Below are 23,465 nucleotides of genomic sequence, written 5' to 3' on the forward strand. Positions count from 1 at the left end.
GTGTGGTTAAGTCCTCGTTTAGAGCTCGTTCTCCTGCTTCTTTACTATTATCTTGGAAGCCAATGGCCAGGTCGTCAGCATAAGCAAATTTTCTTGATTTTGTTTCAGGTATATCTGTTGTATAAAGGTTAAATAATAAAGGAGCTAGCACTGAGCTTTGAGGTAAGCCGTTGTTAAGTTTTCTAACGTTACTCTGTGCATCATTCATATATACCTGAAACAGTCTGTTAGTCAGTAGATTGTTTATCAGCTGACAAGTTTTGAGGCAAGGTATGATTTTCATCAGCTTATAAATAAGGCCCTCTCTCCACACAGTGTCATAGGCAGCCGTGAGATCTATAAATGTTATGGCAGAGTTTTCGCCTCTTTCAAAGCCAGTTCACATGATAATAAAACCACAAGAACTATAGCATATCCAATCTGTACTACTGAGCAAGCAGTTTCGAGTTAAAATCAGTCAAAAAAACCTCAATTTTTTTATTGTGCATTGGCGAATTATCTTAAGACGAGTCATCTATACTTCACGGTATGACAGAGTTCGCCAGTCTAGTTCTTTATATTCCGTAGCCACGACATTGGTTTGCGACCTACTCCTCTCTTGCCTTTAATCTTTACTTGGAACATTAGTTGAGGGTCTACATATTTTTCCCTCTCAAGATATGGCAGTATCCAATTTTTCATACCCTGATCAAGTTGAACAATTCTCTTTTAATATTTCATTTTCTTAATACTTCCTTGTTTCTTACCCTATCCATCCATGACATGCACAACATTGTTCGCAGGGTTTACATTTCGAAAGTCTATAACTTATTAAGGGAGGATATTTTCACAGTATATGTTGTATATGTCATGTTGTATAACACTATGGTCCAGCATTTAACCATTTTGTAGTGGAGATTAAAAGAAAGATTGCGTTTACACAGTAGTGGTTTAAATTTAACAGACAAAGACAAAATACCAACATATCAAACATGAACAACGTTCAGGAGATATATAACGAATGGACAGTAAATAAAATAAGAATGGAATAACCACATAACCAGAATGGGGAAGACCCGTGTCGTCAAAATCTTCTTCTTCAAGTGCCATCTCCGCGGCGGAGGTCGGCAATTATCATAGCTATTCAGACTTTTGAGACGGCTGCTCTGAAAAGTTCATTTGATGTACGTCCGTACCCCTCTCTCAGGTTGTGCAGCCATGACATTCTACGCCTTCCTATGCTTCTCTTTCCTTGGATCTTTCCCTGCATAATCAGATGGAGCAAGGTGTATTTCTTTCCACGTGTAATATGTCCGAGATATTCTAATTTTCTTGTTTTTATTGTATTTAAAATTTCCATTTCTTTGTTCATCCTTCTAAAATTTCCATTTCTTTGTTCATCCTTCCCAAAACCTCTTTGTTTGTGACGTGTTCTGTCCATTATATTTTCAGAATTCTTCTGTACACCCAGAGCTCGAATGATTCTAGTTTTTTCATTGATGTCGCATTCAAGGTCCAAGATTCCATTCCATAAAATAAAGTCGAAAAAACATAGCACCTCGCCAACCTAACTCTTAGTTTCAGTTTTAAATCCCTGGTACATAGCACTCTTCTCATTTTGTTGAAATTTGCTTTAGCCTTTTCTATTCTTATTTTGATCTCTTGATTGTAATCATTTGTGGAGTTAATAATTGTTCTCAGGTATGCATATTTGTCCACTTGTTCGACGTTGGTTCCGTTTATTAGAAGATTCTCGTTATTTCTTTGAGTTTTCGATATTCTCATAAATTTCGTCTTGTTGACATTCGTTTAGACCATACTCTTTTTCATACTCTGCTATTCTGGTCACCAGTCTCTGAAGATCTTCAATGTTTTCGGCTAAGATCACAGTGTCGTCCGCATATCTAATGTTGTTAATGGGAACTCCATTTACCTTTATTCCAGCTGTTTCACCCTCAAGAGCTTTTTTCAGGACCTCTTCGGAGTAGGCATTAAAAAGAATTGGCGACAATACGCATCCCTGTCTCACTCCACATCTAATTTCAATTTCTTCTGACAGCTGTTTGTTAACACGTACTTTTGCTCGCTGTTTATAGTATAAATTTGATATGATCCTGAGGTCGTTGTAGTCAATCTTCTTTGATTTCAGGACATTCATTAATTGTTTATGTCGTACTTTATCGAATGCTTTATTATAGTCAATAAAACATGCGTATATATCTTGATTGACGTCCAGGCATCTTTGTATTATTGTGTATAAAGAGGAAGAAAAAGAAATTTATTGCATAGGAAAAGATTTCCTTTGTAGCTTTAAAAAGTGCTTTTGACAGGATGAAGCGAAATGACATCTTAAATTTATTACAAGCTGAACAAATATACCATCAGATAATAAGGACAATTAATGAAATTAACAAGAACAACAAGATCAGAGTTATAATGCCAACAGGGGAAACAGAATGCATAGAACTAAAAGGAGGAATCCGTCGAGACTCGTTCAGCCCATTGTTATTCAATATGGTGATGAATCAAATAATTCACAAAGTAAGAAAACGACACGGATACAACATGGGAGCACATAAAATCACGATACTATGCTATGCCGATGATGCAGTACTAATTGCTGATAACGAAGATGACATACAAAGGCAATTCCACACCTTCAATATCACAGCAAACAAACTTAATATGAGAATACCAATAGCAAAAACTAAATGTATAGTGATCAGTAGAGAGCCGGGTAGATGCAAACTAGACATAGACGGCAAAATTGTAGAACAAGTAATGAAATTCAATTACCTAGGAGTAGAGATCACTAGTGACAGGGATATAAGAATAGAGACCACAAGGCAAGCATCAAAAGCGGCAAGAGTAAGTGGTTGCCTCCGAGAAACCATATGGAGAAACAAATATCTGACCATGGAAAGCAAAATGAAAGTATACAAGACAACAGTAAGACCAATCTTAACATGTGCAGCGGAGACAAGGACCGATACAAGAAAGACGAAACAAGAAATCAACAATATCGAAATGAAAGTATTAAGATCAATAGCGGGCATATCATTAAGAGACAGACAAACCAACAGAAGTATACTCGAACAATGCAAAATTCAAAATATTAACAGGTGGATAAAAACAAGAAAAAACAACGAACATGTAAACCGAATGGGATCAGATAGATTAGCGAATATTGTAAAAACAACAAGCCGTATAGCAGAAGTAGTAAGAGTAATCCTAGACTAGAGTAATCCTAGTCGCACGAACAAGAAGAAGAAGAAAAAGATCAATGGATAGTCTCTTGAATTAAATTGCTGAACTATTTCCATACAAGCTTATGTCAAGTACACAGGAAAATAAATGTGCGAATATGTTGATCACGTATCCCTATTTTACCTTCGATAAATCTATTTGTTGTTATCTTCTGTACTAAAAAATATAAATTAAACACATTTTTCCTTATTGTAGTTCTTATTTCACTTCCTTATTTACTGCTCGTTCAATAAATATCAGTGTCCCTACATGAAACCGCTCAAGAAAACGTAAACGTTCTCGACGTGTTTCTTAATATATGGCAGTACCGATGTTGGCACTAATTATCCCGTATTATATCCGTAACTACACGACATGCACCGTACCAATGCCATAAAATACTTTATAGATTGAATGTAAATATTTATGGCGTGTTAAACCTTGTCGAAGAACTTTTCAGCGCGATTTTTATCGCCGAGATGCTGGAAATTATCAAACAGGACGTTGCATAAGGCAGTTGAAGTCTAGTCCTGTTTATTTTACTGCCCGTTAAGAGCTTGTTCACACGCGAGCATTAAGGCGTGAAAGCGGCTGGTGGTCCAGACTTACTTTTTAAAATTAACTTAGTATAATAATTTAAAAATCATAATTGGATTTAATATTTATCAGCTAATGTACTCTATCGAGCACATTAGCTGGAACGTTTGCCAGACACTTCTGTCATTTTTTTATTTAAAAATCTGTAAGATTTTATTTGTGGTTAAAAAATGTTCAAAAATTTTGATATAGTGATATAAAATGTCGTGTCTTTAATTTCAGGTAAAATTTGTGTAAATAATGACATTTTTAAGCAACAAAGAGACAATATTCAACAATTCAACAGTTTATTCTAATGAAACTATCTATCTAATTAGCCTTCTTCGGTCCATCTTTGGACATAGGCCTCCCCAATCCTTTTCCATTCTTCTCTGTCTGTCGCTACAGTCATCCACCTAGAGCCCACGTGCTTCTTGATATCATCTGCCCATCTCATTTGGGACCTTCCTCTGCTTCGTTTATATTTTCACGGTCAATTTATAAGTTTTTTGTTCCATCGGTCTTCTTTTTGTCTTATATTGTGTCCAGAAAATCTCCATTTCAATTTTGCAGCTTCTTGTCTAACATCCCCCACTTTTGTTTTCTCTCTTCGGGTAGCGGGTAGGAACTCCCTTGGACAGTCCTACCAGGGAAAGTGAATCAGTCCCTGCCCTCCGCAGATTCTAGGAGTTTCCTGACCCGGGAAACTAGTACCTGCTTAGGGTCGGTTGTCCACGGATGAAGATCATAACGGTATCCATGGCGGAGAACATCTTCGGTACGGTGTGTATGGCGAAAGTGGCACCCCCGATTTTAGGGTTAGTATAAAATTAAATGTAGCGTCTAATCCAGAGTGGACGGCTACAGACAGCGTTTGACCCAGAATGAGCGGCTGATAACCAACTCACCAACCCGCCTGGCAAGCGTGGTGTTTTAATGCCCCCCCCCCCCCGCCGCCACTTTTAACATGTTGAATAATAAAACAAAACAAATGGTTCCCAGGTGGGTAAGATATTACTCGTCTTACGGTATCTGGGGGAGATAATAATTCGCTTTTGATAGATAAAAATGAATAAAAAGAGAAACGAGTAGATAAGAGAGAAAACAAATTCTAATGAAACAAATGATATTAATAGTTTAAATGAAATGGAAAATAAATATTTAATAGATTTCAATGAACATTTTAAAGACACAAACTTTAAAATTTAAAGATAAATATGCTTTTAGCAAAAGATAAATATGATGTATTTCCTACCTATTACCTATATCATACTTTCAAAAATATGATATTTCCTACCGCGAAGAAACTGAAATAACACCAGAAGAAATTAAAAAATTAAAAAATCTATACAAAAATAAAGGCGACAGAAAAGATTGTAAGAACTACCGAGGGCTTAGTGTAACTAACTCAATCTGTAGAGTCTACGGGAAGATAATTAAAAGCCGAATTGAAGATTGCTGGGAAGACGCTGAAGATCAGAGTGGCTTTCGTACTAGTCGTTCTTGTATAGACAATGTGTTCTGCCTAAAACAAACAATAGAAAAGCGTTTGGAACATAATATGGAGACACACATGGTATTTATTGATCTTCAAAAAGCGTATGACAGTGTCCCATTAGAAAAGCTATGGCAGGTGCTAGAAGACAAGAATATTCCACCGATTTACATTAATGCTGTAAGGGAGTTGTACGATGATATGACGAGTGTAATAAAGATTGGACAAAAAGTGACAAAAAAGATAAAAGTGACCAAAGGACTTCGCCAAGGCTGCTGCATTGCACCTACACTCTTTAAGATTTATTTGAAGGGGGTTTTGTAAATTTGGAAAAGAAAATGTGAACGTATGGGTGTTAAAATTGGAGACCATACACTGTACAGTTTGCAATTTGCTGATGACCAAGTAATACTTGCAGAAGATCAAGATGATATCCACTACATGTTACGAAAAATAGATGAAGAATATACTAAGTGGGGCTTATCAATTAATCCATCAAAAACAGAGTACGTAGTAGTGGGAGGTGAAGGAAAGCACTTAGAACTAGGAAGCAAACAAATTCAAAATACTGACAGCTATAAATATCTCGGTGTAGACATTACAAACAATGGTCGGAATACAAAAGAAATAGCTACTAGAATTGGTCAAGGAAATTCAGCAATACGTCAACTGGAACTGGAACTGGACCGGCATAAATAACACTGACTATCTTTTGCATGCCGCAAAAGACAGACGTCTGGCCTTAAGATAATTCGCCAACGCACTATAGGTGCACGGCACTATAAGAAGAAGAACATATGAACTTCAGTCAAATCCAAATCTAGTCATTCTTTCTGCCGATAAAGGCAATGAAATCGTCATCCCAAAAACTTCTTTCATTAATTAACTCTCAAATATTATTAATACCTAAGACTACAGACCAATTCCTAATAATCCAACAACTTATCTGAAGAAAACAACAAAAGACATTATCAATAAAACCTAGAAACGGTCATGTGGAGACACGACAATATGATGGATGATGATATTCAACCAATTATTATAAACATTGGTAGGACGGACAGTATAGTTAAAAAATATCTTATTTACCCATTACTTTTATTAATTAAAAATAGTTCCTATTTCCTCATTATATTATAAAACAAATACAACAATTTTCGTACAAATTTTTATATTAGCTACGTATAAATAAAAACATTTATAGTGTTGACATTTTGGGCTATTTTATTATTAGCAAGGAGTTTAATCAAAATGTTTTTGTATGGTTAAAATTTTTACATCTTGAACTATTGTTTATACAATGGCCTAACATAAAATAGTCTGAAACTTCAACACTATAAATTAATGGAACACAAAAGGAAGATTTATTTATAATAATTCACAGAATGGGTGAACTATGGCAAACCCGCTTGCAGTATGTAACCACACTGATTCTAACCTTTGAAAGGGAGTATAGATAACTTTAGATTTGTAAACATTTCCTAGATGTATAATTGATGCCTTCGATATTTGTAATTTATCATCGAGAACTTAAATAAAATAAAGTTTCTGAGTGTATTCGCTTTTACCTAATGTTTATTGTTGTATTATCCATGGTAGATAAACCACCAATTTAAAATATATTACTTCTATTGTATTTCGTCCGTAATCGATAACTACCTCTCGTACTATTAGCATTACAACAAAACAACCTATTCATATAACATATAAAGACGATAAAATTACTCACCTTTGTATTCAGCCGACGCCACACTGATAAGCGTCAATGAAACGAAGAACCAATGGCGGCTCCCTTTGTAGGGCCTTATAAGTCTACTCATCGAGTATCTGTTCACTTAACCGCACCAAAAAAATTCAGTCTCGGGTATCTTGACACTTCTTACAAAAACATTTTAATCACATTGTTTAATGCAGCGAGAAAGGCATCTGTGGATGAAAGTAATCTTTTTATTATAAGAAGCGTGGCTTCCACTATTTATCGAAAGAAAATTTAAGATGAATTCAAGAGTAATCGTAGAATCGGAGAAGTTGACTTAAAATCTTGATCATGAAAAAATTTAAAGACTTTGTATTTATATTAACAGCATAATACTGAGATTGGAACAACGTTTTAATGATACTCTATAAAATATAAGATTCCTTCCCCGTTTATATACAAACTAGAGAGGAATCTCACACAGGTAGTAGGGATATAACTTCGTCTTCTTCTCCTTTTTATGTAGACATGACTATTTGTTTTTCAATGTACCTCCAGTATGTTGTCGTTCCATCGTTTTCGTGGTCTTGCTACTGATCGTTTTCCTATTGAGGAACCGTCATTCGGCTTATATGATCGTTCCATTCTACTCTTCCAGATCTTACCCAGAGCATGATGTTCTCCACCTTGCATTTGTGTCGTAAAATCATCTTCACTTTGAGAGAGTAGTATTACGTCGTCTGCATAACAGATTATTTTAAGTTATTTTCCTCCCATTTGGTGTCCTTTTTTAGTTCTTTGTTGTTTTATTTTTTCATTCATAATTCTTCTTCTTGATGTGCCTATCCGTTACGAATGTTGGCGAATATCATGGCAATCTTTATCTTATCTGCAGCAGCGCAGAAAAGCTGCACAGATGTTGTATTGAACCAGATTCTCAAGTTCTTTAACCAAGATGTTCTTCTTCTTCCTGGACCTCGTTTTTCAAATATTTTTCCTTGCAGGATGGCTTGAAGGAGAGCATATCTGGATTCATTTCGCATAATATGTCCGAAGAACTGTAACTTTCGAGATTTAATGGTGGTCAGTACCTCTCGGTTCTTAGCCACATCTCAAATGCTTCTAGTTTTCTGCACATATCTGCGTTCAAGGTCCACGATTCAACACGATAAAAAAGGACATAGAAGAGGTAGCATCGCATCATTCTTAGTTTTGTATCAAGAGAGAGGTTGTGACTCTTGAAGAAGGCCCCCATCCGATTGAAGGTGGATCTAGCTTTTCAGATGCGTGCTCTAATCTCCTGATTGTTGGTCCATTCTTCATTTATTATGGTGCCGAGGTAGTTGTAGTGCGTCACTCTTTGTACAGGGGATTGGTTGACGTAGAGTTGTCCTTCTGTTATTCTTTTCTTGCTGTTGTATAGGGCAGTGCATTCTGTATCACTGTAGAGTTCTTTAATGAGCTCTTACGACTGATATATGATTACACTAAGTATGTTAATTTGATCTATGAAGGATAGGTTCAGCCTGTAGCTGGTCTGTTCCTACCTTAAGATTGACGTCACACTGCCAATCAATTGTTTATAATAATTATTCTTCTTCTTCTTTAAGTGCCATCTCCGCGACAAAGGTTGGCAATTATCATGGCTATTCTGACCTTCGAGGCAGACCAAACCACTCTCACAGGTTCTTCAACCTTAAAAAAGGGGTCTTCTTCCTACGCTTCTCCTACCCTCTACTTTTTCTTGAATTATGAGTCTCAAGATATTGTATCTTTCTCCTCTCATCACATGTCCGAGATAGAGTTGACCTTCTGTTATTCTTTTCTTGCTAATCATCATAAGCTTTGTCTTCTTAACGTTTATATTGAGTCCATATTGTTGACTGTAATACGTGATTTTGTTCATAAAAACTTGTAGGTCTTCTAAGTTATCCGCAAATACTATGGTGTCATCATCCATAATAAGGTTGAATAATAGAAGACTTAGGGAATCTCCTTGTCATTTTCCGTTGCCAGCTTGAATGGGGTCAGTTAGTTCTTCTTTTACTTTTACTTTTATTGTGTTGTTTTGGTAAATATTTTTGATCGTTTTGATTATTCCTAGAGGTATCTCACTTGCGTACAATAAGTGGATAACGTCCTTTAATTTGACCTGGTCAAATTCTTTTTTAAGGTCCACGAAACATAGATAGTCTTTCTGAATGTATTTCGTGTTTATTAGTTCGATCATCTTTTTTTTGTTCCATCATTCTCCATATTTCTTTTTGTGTAGAAATCATGTTTCTACACAAAGAGAAGATGGAAACGGTTGAGCGAGGGCAGGCAGTGAATATTGTAGAATCCCTGAATATATATTATAGAAGATTGAAAAATTTTCTTATCTGTAAATATTACCCTCTCCCAAAAATCTTGATTTTATAGCTGATGGTTTAAAGCAACTATAAGTCTTGTTTGCTTTTGTTGTGGTGTAAGAGCTTGTTTTTTTGCTGAAGTTCAAATTTGCTTTCTTTCGAGAGTTTCTTGTTCTCTCCATCTTTTATTATTATTAAAAGCTGTTGTTCTGCTTACGTCAAAATGGTTAGCTACGGCAGATAGTGACTAACCATCTTCTAATTTCGTTACAATTCTTGCTTTTAGTTCTACAAAATACGCTTTAAGAGTCGTATCAGTTTTTTTAGGAACCAGCTGTATCTTATCTGGACCAGTGGGTTTTTCGGTTTTAAAGTTTCGATGAGGGTCTTCCACGCGCTACCTGGAACGAGATTTCTTAAAAAAACCGGTTTTGGAACTTAAAAAGAGATCAGAGAGTGGACAGAGAGCCCCCTTGCTGACAGTCTGAGGATGAATGAAGGTCGAATCGCAGGATACAGAGGTGGGTCTGGTTTGGCAGGTAGTCGTTTGGCGTAGACTCGGCGACGAGAGGGGGTTTTAAAGTATCTCGGGAACTATCGCCGGGAGTACGAAGAACGAATCCTGCACTAAGTTTATTCAAGTGGCGTCCTCAATTAAGATGTCTTTTGAAGATTCCAAACTCCCGCTGTATAAAAACGAAAAAAAAAAGAAAAAAAAATGTTTTAAAGTTAACCTAGGGAAGTTTTTTTCGGTCACTAATTTAAACATCTCTGTATGTACCTTATTTGGACCACTGGGTTTTCCAGTTTTACTGTTTACAGCTACTTATTTAAATATAACTAATTTTTTCATAAAAGTATTTTCGCTAACTGACAAACAACCGTATGTAGTGTCTGGATTATATCTTGAGTTGCAATAAACATGCAGAAGTGCAGGAAAGAATTATTGATTCATTTTATATTCAAGTATCATCTAAAAATAGTGAGGTCTTTTAGAAAAATATACCTATTCACTCAAGTGTTTTCGGTATAATGGGAAATTAAATCACATGTTTTGGACGATGTATGAATGCGCCTAAAGTGGATGCGATGGAAAACACAGACATTTTAAAAATAAAAATTTCAAGAAAATCCACGTTACATTAATATTTCTGTAGTATAGTCATAGCAACTAAATTAGACAAAAGATTATATTATTGAGTTGACAAATATTATAGGCCAGGGCCGATAGTTTTTGAGACCAAAAAAATAGTAACAGAATGGAATTCATTTTAAAACAAAGAGAATATAAAAAAAAAACTTTGTGTGAGTTTTTAAGGGTAAAAAAAGATTTATTACGATCCCCGACAAAACTACAAATCGATTAGAAACTTTTTTACGAAATTTAGAGAGGACTATTGCGAGAAGGTGAAGATTGTACTCCAAATAATGAAGAGTCCGAGGAAGCCTCACATATACTGGAAGATGTTGGCTGAGCTAATAGAAGACGTTGCGTTATTTGTTATGCGAAGATCTCTGAACAATCGCGTTCCAAGAAGGCCTCAAGAAAAACCCCACAAAGTTCACTGAAGTGCTCTAATTGTAAAAAACATACATGTACACTGTACATGTACTTCTTTGTAAGCAAATAAATAAATTTAAATTATAGAAACCTTTAAAAATTACGATTTTTATTTAAAACAAAAAAAAAGTCATATTGCTGTAGGATAACACAACAAATATAGCAGCTGGACCGTCAGGCCATACGTTTCAAGATCCCATTGATTTAAATGAATACAACGAGACAACATTGAGTTGCATATGAGTCAATATTGGTATCACACAGCAATTACGTCCCAGAAATGGACGAGACCACGTTGGTCTCATCTGGCACTCAACGTGTTAAGAAAGAATTTTGTGACTATAGGAAACTTTAAATAGACACCAACAATACTAATTTATTGCATATATATAAACAGATGTTATCATCCTGTCATATTATACATTAAAAAATAGCAAAAAAGTAAATAACTTCAATATAGCGGATGTGCGAGGAAAACGAAATATACTAACATTAAAATGGATCAGATATATTCGATAAAATATCGATAAAACATATCTTGACATGACTTAAACAGATTCCATGTAAAATGCATAACATGTGCCGCTTGCTACAGGTTTTTCACCAGTTGAAGATGACGTAATTTTTAATAATTTTGTATCAGGAAAACGAAAACAGACTTGCGGAATCATTCATATAAGGCTAGAAAATATTTATTAATAATAAAAAGTAAATACACTGAAGTGTATTGACTTTCTATTAGTAAGAACTAAAACGATCACAATTTTATTACTGAATTGAGTTCGGGATAAAAGAAAAGACAAACATTTAATATGACTCAAAGTATTTAAAGTGTATTTTTTGCAAAAATAAAATATAGGAGATATACCAAATATAGATTCAATAAATCTATTAAATTATCTCGGAAACTGCTTGTACGATTTTTATAGGTTTTGGTGTATAAGAAAGAGTCCTGTGATTAAAACTGAAGGAAAAAATAGTGCCACCATTCGAAACGAGAGTAATTATGTCATCTCTGTAGAATCTGTTTAAAAGCTCCTGCAAACCAGTTCAAAAACAAAAATGAAGTTCTTTTTTTTACTTTTAACAAACAAACCTAAACCAACTCAAAGATTTTTATCCTAATTTAATTCATTGCATTTGTGTAGCATATGTGTATTTATAGACTACAAAGCAGCTTACGACTCTGTAAATAGAAGAGAAATGTTCAAAGCAATAAAAAAGCTAGGAATACCAAATTAGTTGGTAAATTTAATAAAACTAACTCTTGAAAAAGTTTAATGTAGAGTAAGAATTCAGCGGGACCTGTCTGAACCTTTTAAAACAAATAACGGGCTGCGCCAGGTAGACCCTCTCTCCTGTATACTGTTTAATCTGGCTCTGGAAAAAGTAATACGTATATAACAAATCCCAACTATTGGTTCGATATATACTAAATCAGTGCAAATCCTTGCCTATGCTGATGATATCAATATTGTTGGGAGAACGGAAAACGCTACACGAGAGGCTTATGTAGCATTAAAAGAATCAGCTACAAAAATGGGTTTAATAATAAACAGCTACAAAACGAAGTATATGAAAATAAGCACGCAACCACAAATCCTACAGTCACTTGTTATAGAAAACGACGTGATCGAAGCAGTGAACGAATTTGTATACCTGAAAGCGCTCCTTAACACTGAAAATAATACTAGCAGAGATAAACCGCAGAATTTACACGGCCAACAGTTGCTATTTTGGACTCAATCATCTCCGTAAATCCACAATTATATCGAGAAACACAAAAATAAAACCCTACAAAACAATAATACGCCCTGTCCTAACATATGGTTTAGAGACCTGGACTTTAACAAAAAATAATGAAAACAAGTTAGGATGTTTCGAAAGAAAAGTACTACGGCGAATCTATGGAGCAGTAAATGACAATGGAGTGTGGACAAGACGATACATTTTCGAAGAAATGGAACGATGCGACCTAGACTTCATAGGACTTAGCCAAATCAGATGGCCTAACCGTTGTAAATGTACTAAAGAAAAAGCGACACTATATTACTCAGGAAATAACCTACCCCATCATTATAAAGGAGTTGGATTTCTAGTTAACACAGCCTCAAACGAATCAGTAAGGAACTTCATAGTATACTCAGATAGGGCAGCACTACTACCAAGTCCAAGCCGATCCTATTGACCTTAACATTGGAAAAGCCTGAAAATGAAGTAAAACAATTGTACAGAGAGATTAAGGAGTTAATGAAACAAGAAGAACCAGACACTTATAATCATGGGAGATTTCAATGCGAAGGTAGGGCGAGGACGTGTTGAAGATGTCGTGGGTGACTTTGGCTTAGGAGATCAAAACGAGAGAGGTGATATGCTAATCCAGTACTGTCAAGAAGAAAAATTAGTCATTGCGAATAAATGGTACAAACGGCCACCTCGGAGACTCTACACCTGGCAGTCTCCACAACATACGCATGACAACATCGTTAGAAATCAAATTGATTTTTTATTGATTAATCAGAGATACAGAAATGGATTGCAAGGAGTAAAAACGTACCCTGGAATAGATATCAGATCTGATCACAATCCCGTAGTAGGAAAATTGGAAATTAAGCTTAAGAAAATTAAAAGAAAATCTATAAAGAAAATTGATATAAACAGCTTAAAACAACGTAAGGTTAAACTAAAAGTCACAGAAAAATTAAAGGAGGCAATAGCGGATATCGCGCCAAGATCTAAACAACCGGCCAGTATAGAAGACAAATGGAATTGTATTAAAAAAGCTATCGTAACCACCACCAAGTCTCTGATCGCTTCCAAAAAGTACAAAGAGAAGAATTGGATGACTGACGAAATGTTATCAATGATGAACGACCGCAGATCATTTAAAAACTAGGACCGAACCAAACATCAGCAGATTAACCGACAAATACGAAAAGAGTGTCGCAAAGCTAAAGAACAGTGGCTGCTAGACAAGTGTGCAGAAATGGAGGAATTGTTCACCGTTTATCCGCAATACGATGTTAAATCCCATTTGTGGTTCCAAATATAGACAACGTGAGAATGTATTAAATACCTCAGTAGTTCCGTGCTAAATAGTCGTTTACACTTATAATACAAAGTAAACTGGACTTAATATCACCTGCACATGTAAGAAGTATCAACTCCATAGAACGACGTAAAACCGCTGTAGGCTTTGTAATCAGTTTGTTTATGCTGAGTTATTGAAAAGCAATACACCCAACGAAAACATTGCTAAACCCTGGCTGTATTCTGAAATATTTCACACAGAATTTAATCTTTCATGTAAACTTCCATATATTGACACGTGTGATGAATGTGACAGATTAAATTTGGGTAAAATTGAGATAATAGAAAGAAAAGAAAATATTGAACAACATTAATAACAACATGTTCTGGAGGCTGGTAATAGGTATGAATTAATAATACTTGATAAGGAAAGAGCAGCAACAAGTGGTGGAACAATAAAATTATTGACACCTGATTTTTAAAAATGTCTGCCAACTCCTATTCTAAGTAACCAGCAGAGTTTTTATACTTCAGGTAATGTTACGTCTTGCATGATGTGGGATGAATCAAAGTCTGGACGTGGGGGAAGTACATGAAACGCCTTCAGGATTTTTGAAGAGGACTGAAGCTTTTCAATAAAAATATAATAGAGATTACTGTGTGGTTAAACAATTGCCCATCCCAGAACAGAAATATCAGAACGGTAATAGTCAGGCTTTACTTGTGGATAGCTCACCAAAGATCCATTGATAAAAATTATAAATCACAAGTTTTTATTAAGTGAATATAACCATTTAGAAGTGAATAGTGATTATTTTCTTATTGAATAGTGATTCCCTGGGACTGGCAGCAGCTAGCACGACTTTGCTGTCCTTCTAAACCATTAACGTAATTAATATGGAACAAAATGACTTCAAAGATTTTATTTACAACAACTGTTTATCTTTTATTATAAGGAAAAAAAACTCAGAAAAAGCAGAATACAGACTTTCGTATGCCAGATGTTGTCCACTTTCAAGTACGCAGCGATAATTTGGGATTACTTTTTTCCAAAACTAATTTTAATTCGGAAATATTCTAATCTGTTGATCTTAACAAAAATACTAGACGTGTTTAGTTTCCTGCGCCACTGCCTGTGATTGCCCTGGGATGATGAATGCTACTAAATACATTGAGGTGCTACAGAATAAGATGCTGCGTAGTGGAAAAGACATGTTTGGCAAGAAAAATTTATTTTTCAGGATGATAATGCTCCTTGCCATAGAACAAAATTGGTTAAAGCTTGGATTGAGAGTAATGAAATTGATAGCACGGACTGACCAGCGCAATTCCCGGACCTCAATCCCATCGAGAACTTGTGGCAAAGGATATCAAGCATCATTTATAAAAGCAAACCCACAAATAAAACGAAATTAATCGAATCTCTAATTCACGCTTGGGCTTGGCATCACTGTATTTCCATGGAGAAACTGCAAAAATTAATAAATTCTATGTCCAAAAGATGTGAACTAGTTATTAAAAACAAGGGCTGGCCAATTAAATATTAAAATTAGTTTAAATTACTTCAATGTAATATAAAATATCGTCTTGATATAAATAGCCTAATTTTTGTAATATTGAATAAAAAATTTTCCGAACTACATTTTTTTTATTAATCCAAATTTTTGCTGTTTTATCATCGTGTGCAATACAACATTTTTTTCTATAGCAAGACTTCAAGTTCAGGTAAAAAATAGAATTTCAAAGAAAATTGTAATTTTTAGCACAAAAATCGCAATTGTGTTGCTCCGTTGCTAGGGATATGAATTACTCTGTCAACAAATGTTACGTTTTGGTTTTTGCGGAGAATATTGTTGCGTTTTGTGTACAAAGTGAATAAATACGAAATGGACGGAAAATAATTGACAAAAGAAAAGGAAAACCTGCCGTCAGATGTAGAAAATGCAGCGTTGGAAGCAGAAAGTTTATTGTTGGCACAAAAATCTAGGATGATGTATGAGAAAGAATACCAGTCTTTTAAAAAGTGGAAAGGCATTAGGAATATCAATGGCGTGAGTGAAAAAATACTTCTGGCGTATTTTTCTGAAAAGTCGAAGAAAGCGATGCCATCGTCATTATGGTCGTATTATTCGATGCTGAAGCGTACGTTGTTGGTGAATGAAAATTGTGACATTTCTAAATTCAGCAAGTTAACCACCTTACTAAATAAACTGAGTGGAGGATACAAAGCTAAACAGTTTAAAATCCTGGAGTTAGATGACATTATTAAATTTCTGACAAAAGCTTCTGATGACGTCTATTTGTTGATGAAGGTTATTGCTATTTTTGGTGTGCATGGAGCCACTAGGTCCGATGAATTGTACAAGTTAGAAGTGTTTAACGTGGACGACAGAAAATCGGTGATAATCGTTTCATTATATGATACTAAAACCAAGGTGGAAAGGTCGTTTTGTATTACTGACAAGAAAAGTGGACTGAGTTTCTAGGAAATTGTGAGAAAGTATATTGCCTTGCGCCCCAAAAACGTACGAATAGTGATTATTCTCTTATTGAAAGAGAACGAAAAAAAACACCTTTCTTTAAAAATCATGACTCCCTGGGACTGGCAGCAGCTAGACTGGCAGCAGACCTTGCTGTCGTTCTAAACCAGTTAATGTAATTAATATGGAACAAAATGACTTCAAAGATTTTATTTACAACAACTGTTTACCATTTATTATATGGAAAAAAACTCAGAAAAAGCAGAATACAGACTTTCGTATGCCAGATGTTGTCCACTTTCAAGTACGCAGCGATAATTTGGGTTTACTTTTTTTCAAAACTAATTCCTAACAAAATTCGGAAATATTCCAATCTGTTGATCTTAACAGAAATACTAGACGTGTTTAGTTTCCTGCGCACCTGCCTTTGATTCGCGGTAAGCCAAAGGAAATATAAAAAAATACATGCATCTGCAAAGATTGCTCAACCAAGTGAATTTCATAATTTTTATCAAAATTTTTCCAAAATGATTTTAAGAGAACAAGATACATGATCCTTTGAGTTTCGTTTTGTGTTAGTTTTGTTATTTATTTTGTTGGATAGATATGAATTGTTTATTTCATTTAATTAAATACAAAGAAGTGTTCTTGACTAAATTTTGTTTCATTTACGGTATTCATTCATCTCCAGAATATTTATTGATGTCTGTCAACTTACCATTGTATTATCTTCCGAACATGATAATTGTTTTCACGACGATCAGTATTAACTCCATGTTTGTACCATCTGTACCTCTGAGGTACAGATTTAGTTGTAGCTATTAGTAATACAATTTGATGTGGTTACAATGTTTAATTATAAATTATCAATTGTTTAGTTATTTTAATTATGTTTGTATAGTAAATAATAAGTGATTTGCCTATATTGCCTATATATGTTGCCCACTTCGTTCTGCCTTAATTTTATAATAAAAAATTGTTGCCCATGTAGCCGCCTTTTTATTAAAAATGCCTATTTTTCTGCTTATAAATTTGAGTTCTGGTAATGATATGAAAAAAGACATAAAAATTATGAATATAGAACAATAAAAGAAGAAAGCAGAAATGGGAAGGGCTGAAGATATATAATGAAACAAACCCCCTATAAATTGGAAACAAACTGAGGGGTAATCCACCTCATAATGGGATTATATTCGAAAGAGGAAGCTATAATCCGAAATATTGTTCTGAATCTATTTTCTTGTGGCATTTTAAATTAATTACTATTTAAATGGGAATAAGCCACAATTAAAGGTTAAAATACGTTTATTGACGTTTCAATTTCCACTTCGGAAATCGTTCTCAAAATACAAACCTTTAATTGTGGCTTATTCCCATTTAAATAGTAATTAATATAATCCGAAAGGATTGAACGATGTCAATGATAATCAATCCTAATCTAACTATTAAAATAGTGTGTAACATAAAGAAAACAAGAAAATAAGTATGATCTGTCCAATAGAAAAATACGCGTTAGTGCCTTTCTCCCATAAATACACCGATAGGCGAAAAATGAAATAAATCACGTTATCAATGATATTTACAAGGAAAGAACCGTTTTAATTCTGTAGCTATTACCGTATACAATGTGATTAATGTTAAAATGAATGTCAACAAACCAAACAAACGTAATAAATCACAGCTTCACAAATCACGTCCCGATCGAACCGTCGATACGCATCCTGTCTCACCGGACGAAAAAAAAAACAAAAGTAGTAATCCATCCAAAACGTAAACAACCGAATCTGCAAATATCACATATTGCACGCTCGGAAAAACAAAACAAGTGCACCTGTCACTCGCGCCCGGTCAGCTTTGAATAATAGCGAATGGAAACAAAGACTTGAGAGAGAGTATCTGACCACTTGACCAGTCTACTACTTGATTCTCGTATTCTCGAGACCGATTCAACTGTAGAGATGGATAATGGTGTTTTGTTTCGACCCAAGCGAATGGTCCATGTCTGTCGGGCGGCTGCTGCTGCTATACCCACCAATAGCAATCACAATTAATGACTACACCTACAACTATGTATCTGTTAAATACGTCGTTTGGTTCAAGATATCAATAAAGAATACTCTTCTGTATTGATATCTTTATTAATTAATAAAGTTATTAATAAAATTATAATTATTGTTGGTTAAAACTAACTAAGAATATTTTTTTTGCAAAATTTATGTACAGGGGTTAAAAAATGCTTATACCATATGGTATGAGTGGGCATTTAGTTTCATTTTATTGCAAAAATTAAAGCCAAACTTCATCATTATCCAGTCCTTTGTGTCCACTGCTGCACATAGGCCTCCCCCATTTTTGTTTATTGTGCTCTAACTTGAGCACTTTTCACCCAATTTATTGACATTTTCTTGAGGTCGTCAGTCCAACGAGTAGGGGGTCTTCCTTTACTTCTTTTGTCTAAGTGTGACAATTCGGGAAATTACATCGGTAAGTCCTGTTTTTCATCTCAGTCTCAACATAGGTCATCACAGGCAATACACATTGGTCAAATGTTTTACGTTTTAAAGAAATTGGTATATTGCTTTTAAAGATTTCTTTGAGTTTTCTCTTTTTCTTCTTCGTAGTTCGCATGTTTGGTTGTCTCTTGTGATCTTTATTTTGTGTCCAAGATATATGTATTTTTCCACAATCTTTACTTCGTTGTCTTTTCCGCTAGGTGCTAGGTTTGTCATGAATTTTTTTTTTGCAGATGCTTATTTTAAGACCCACACTGGCACACTCCTTGAGATTGCCCGAGAACAAAACTATGTCGTCTACGAATTTCAAATTTGTTAATCATCTACAGTCAATGTTCAGGCCTTTCTCTTCCCAGTTAAGTTTTTTACAAGCATATTCTAGTACTGCGGTTAACAGTTAAGGCGACAAAGTATCACCCTGTCGGATTTCTCTGCCGATTGGGATATGATCCGTGTTTTTATGTAGTTTCACCGACATAATTGCGTTCTTGTATGTATTGTAAATTAACCTTGTATATCAGTAGTCAATGAGGCATTCTTGTAGTGCTTCCAGGATTTTGTCAATTTCTACCGTGCCAAAGGCTTAATGAAAATCTACAAAAACTAGAACGAGTGGTTGAATATATTCGATAGTCTTTTCTATTACCGTTTTAATGCTCTGTAGGTGATCATTTGTTCCAAATCCTGTACGAAATCTCGCTTACTCTATTGGCTTATCCAAGTTTTGTCTCAAGACGATTCGTTACAATTCTTGTAAGAAGTTTGTATAGGTGACTAAGAAGACTTATATGTCTGAAGTCTACTAATTCATGAGGATCTCCCTTTTTGTACAGCAGAATTGTAGCATTTGCATTTTCCTTGATTTATATTTTGAAATCCCCCCGTATATGTATTAAATTGAAATCCCCTCATACATGTATTAAAACATCGAAGAATATTTTAAGTATATTTCAATTCCTATCGTACTACTACTACTACTAAGGATTTCCACAGTTTTCACTGTCTTCCTTCACTCAACCGTTTTCCAATTTTCCCTGTCATTCCAGTCTCCATCTCGCAGGGTTCTTTTCTCCATAGCCTCGTCGATTTCATCTCTGAATGACCTTCGGGGTCTTCCTCTCTTTCTTCTTCCAATCGGGCTCCATTCTGTGATTTTGTTTATCCAGCGTCCTCTGTCCGCTCTTCTGACGTGGCCGTACCAGGATAGTCTCTTCTCCTCTATATAGTCGATTATGTCTGATTGCACTCCCATTCTCCGCTTAATCTCGGCGTTTTCAATTCTGTCTCTTTTTGTAAGTCTACAGCTTCTCCTCAGGAACTCCATTTCTACTGCTCTTATTCTACCTCTATTTCTCTTGTTTATTGTCCAGTTTTCGGACCCATATGTCAGGATACTTCTTGTCAGGGTATTATATATTCTCTTTTTTGTCTTTATCGTAATGTTCTTATCCCACAACACTGAGTTTAGTTGTCTTATACAGTTTCTTGTTTGTCTCAGTCTGTTGTTTATATCTTCTTCTGTTGTTCCCTGGTTCGATATTATGGTTCCTAAATACTTGAATTTATCTGTTCCATTTATTTGTCTTCCCTCGTCTATCTCTAGGTTTCTCATATCCTTGTTTTCTGTTGTTAGGTATTCGGTTTTCTCTAAGTTTATTTCCATTCCGTTGTTTTTATATTCTTCTTCTAGTTTTCTGAGCATAAAGCTGAGATCTTCTTCATCTTGTGCGATGACTACTTGATCGTCGGCAAAACTTAAGGTGTATAGGTATTCGTCTCTTACTGGTATGCCCATTCCTTCGCACTTTCTCCTCCATGGTTTGAGTGTCTTTTCCAAGAATATTTTAAACAGACTAGGGGACGTAGCACAGCCTTGTAGAAGTCCTTTTGTCGTCTTAAATGGATTGTAGGCTTTATTTTCACATTTAATAGCTACTTTGATTTCTTTGTATAGTGCTTTAACTGCTTTTATTAGTGTTTGTCGGATTCCGAGATCATTCATTGCTTCCCATAATTTGACTCTAGGTATTGAGTCATATGCTTTCTTTAGATCAACAAAGGCCAGATGGACCGGTCTACCTTTTGCAATTTTCTTCTCTATAGAACAACTGTTCTAATGTGTACGTATGATCTAGGCATGATTTTTCTACTGTGAACCCTGCTTGGTCTTCTCCTATCGTACAAGTTAAAATACGCAAAAGTATATTCAATTCCTCTTCGCGACGCCGAGTAGATATAAACACATTTTTAGAGTTTGTTTATATTTTACAGATGCGTTTTTCCTTGGTATTTTCTTTGATCAAAACCGCTTTTAGGATATTCTGCGTTTCAAATAAATATTCCAGTATATATGTTTTGTTTATGCTAAGTTAAGCGAGTGAATTTGAAAGATCACTCTCGCTAAGGCGGCTGTCGGTTAGAGTCGCTTATAGTGTTAGTCAAAAATGTTTCTTCGAATTTGTATTATTACCTCGTTCTTCGTTCTTTTTTTATGGAAAAATGTATAGCAGTTTAATCAGTTTAATGGTTCAGTTGCAGTTTAAGTGAGGTTTGGAAGAATTATTATTTCCATCCTCGTTTTGTTTCTCTCTAGTTGTCATCCCAGGCTTTTTGGCAGTTTGGAGATGAATTTGTTCGTGTTCCCATCCAGTTCTACTCCCAGAAAATTTAAGAGATCCAGTTCCCGACCCCAGATATTATGCAGAGTGAAATTTAGTGAAATTTAAGGTAACTTTATATTATTTTCTGTTTCAGGACTTCTAAATATGTCGGAAATACATTGCTGAAAACTATCTACATCTGATAATTTCATCGATTGGTTTGATTTGTTTTTCTGTTTAACTATTCTATACCTCTACTTTAAGCCTATTTTACCTCGTACCATTCTATGATTGCTACTGGTAACAAATCTGTTTAGAACTGTGATGCCTCTAACGGCGTGTTTTTTGTCCGTGATAAAACTAAAATTGCATGTTTAAACATTGTTCGGCCAAAAGATTTATAATCTGTACCTGCACATCGTCTTCTTCGGCAAGAAACTACGAAATGGATTATACGATCAAACCGTACATCTGGTTGTCATATTCTTGCTAAGAGCAATTCTTTAAGCTCTTTTTGGAGCGGTACCATACTTGTTCAAATAAACCTGTACTATGTCCTGTCTTAAATCCAGATTTAGTGCATTATGATTTTTTCTGTATAAATACCATGCGTTTTGTATAGTTACGTCTAATAGGCTAGGGAAATAAGCAACAAAAGTACTCTGTTTGTGACACTGAACAGGCCAGGAAAACGAAAGTTGTGTTGAGTAGTATGGACTTCTGTCACAAAAATCTATTTTGATAAAATAAAGGCAGATATCGAGCACAGTTTTATTAATTAAATTTTACCCAAGTATTTTCGCTCCCTAGAGAATCTTCAGGGGCATCTGAAATAAGCCAATTGATGATAATGATGATTAAAGTGCTTGGGAAACTTTCTCCTTCGTTATTTTAGTAATCGTTGCTCTTACTTTTACTGTTTTTATATTGGATTCATCGTTTAATAAAGAAAAAAGCAAAAATAGAGATATACACTTGGCATTTGTGGACCTGAGAAAGGCGTATGACTCTGTACCAAGGTCAGAACTATGGGAGGCAATGTACAAACTAGAAATACAGACGGAGCTCATAGAAGCTACAAAAGCTCTGTATAAAGAAAATAAAGTGTCCATTAAAATGGGAACAAGAATCATAGGAGACTTCACCACAACAAAAGGGCTCCTCCAGGGTTGTTCCACATCTCCAACCCTATTCAAAATATACTTAGAAAAAGCCTTGACTACATGGAAAAGAAAATGCGAGGGGATGGGAGTACCGGAACGGAACGAATACCTATATACGTTAAGCTTTGCAGACGATCAGGTAGTGATTGCACAAGACCAAGACGACCTCAGCTACATGATGAAGAAACTACAAGAAGAATATACCAAGGCTGGCCTAGATATTAACCTCGCGAAAACAGAGTACCTATCTACAAGTGAAGAAGACATAGAAGATCTACATATTGATGACAACGTAACAATCAAAGGAAAGGAATCAAATTCAAATACCTGGGGTTTATAATCACGAAAAAGGCAACAACAGAGGAAGAAATTACACAAAGATTAGGACAAACAAGAACAGCAATCCGACAACTTAACTCAGTATGGTGGGATAGACACCTAAATATGAAGACAAAAACGCAGATTTATAAAACATTAGTGCGAAGTATTATGACATATGGGACTGAAAATTGGATCATAAACAAGAAAAACAGCAGTAAGATAGTAGCAACAGAGATGGAATGCCTGCGAAGATGCTGCAGAGTAACAAGAATCGATAGGAGAAGTAATGACGAAATAAAGCAAAGAACATCAATAGAAACAGACATACTAACATATAGAACAAAAAAGATTAAAGTGGTATGGACATGTAAGAAGAACTAGCGACAGCAGATGGATAAAGAGAATAACCGAATGGAGCCCCATAGGAAGGAGGAAAAGAGGACGGCCCCGAAAA

At 35.1% G+C, this 23,465-nt stretch overlaps 1 protein-coding gene across 7 annotated transcripts in view; it reads right to left on the reverse strand.

Moving 5' to 3' along the window:
• Positions 1-18,411, reverse strand: part of AdamTS-B (ADAM metallopeptidase with thrombospondin type 1 motif B) — a 139,191-nt gene extending 120,780 nt beyond the window's left edge. Inside the window, exons 1-3 of one of the 7 annotated variants that reach the window (XM_072535906.1) lie at positions 18,073-18,411; positions 17,133-17,232; positions 7,026-7,222 (exon numbers count right to left, since the gene is read on the reverse strand). In XM_072535906.1, the coding sequence (XP_072392007.1) occupies positions 7,026-7,116 (91 nt within the window). In that variant the 5' untranslated portion in view covers positions 7,117-7,222; positions 17,133-17,232; positions 18,073-18,411. Of the gene's footprint in view, positions 1-7,025; positions 7,223-17,132; positions 17,233-18,031 lie in introns of all 7 variants that reach the window. The other 6 variants (XM_072535908.1, XM_072535911.1, XM_072535909.1 and 3 more) reach the window with 6 other exon arrangements.
• Between the last annotated feature and the right edge of the window lie 5,054 nt (positions 18,412-23,465).

Source organism: Diabrotica undecimpunctata, chromosome 6 (genome assembly GCF_040954645.1).
Source record: "Diabrotica undecimpunctata isolate CICGRU chromosome 6, icDiaUnde3, whole genome shotgun sequence".
Taxonomy (NCBI): domain Eukaryota; kingdom Metazoa; phylum Arthropoda; class Insecta; order Coleoptera; family Chrysomelidae; genus Diabrotica; species Diabrotica undecimpunctata.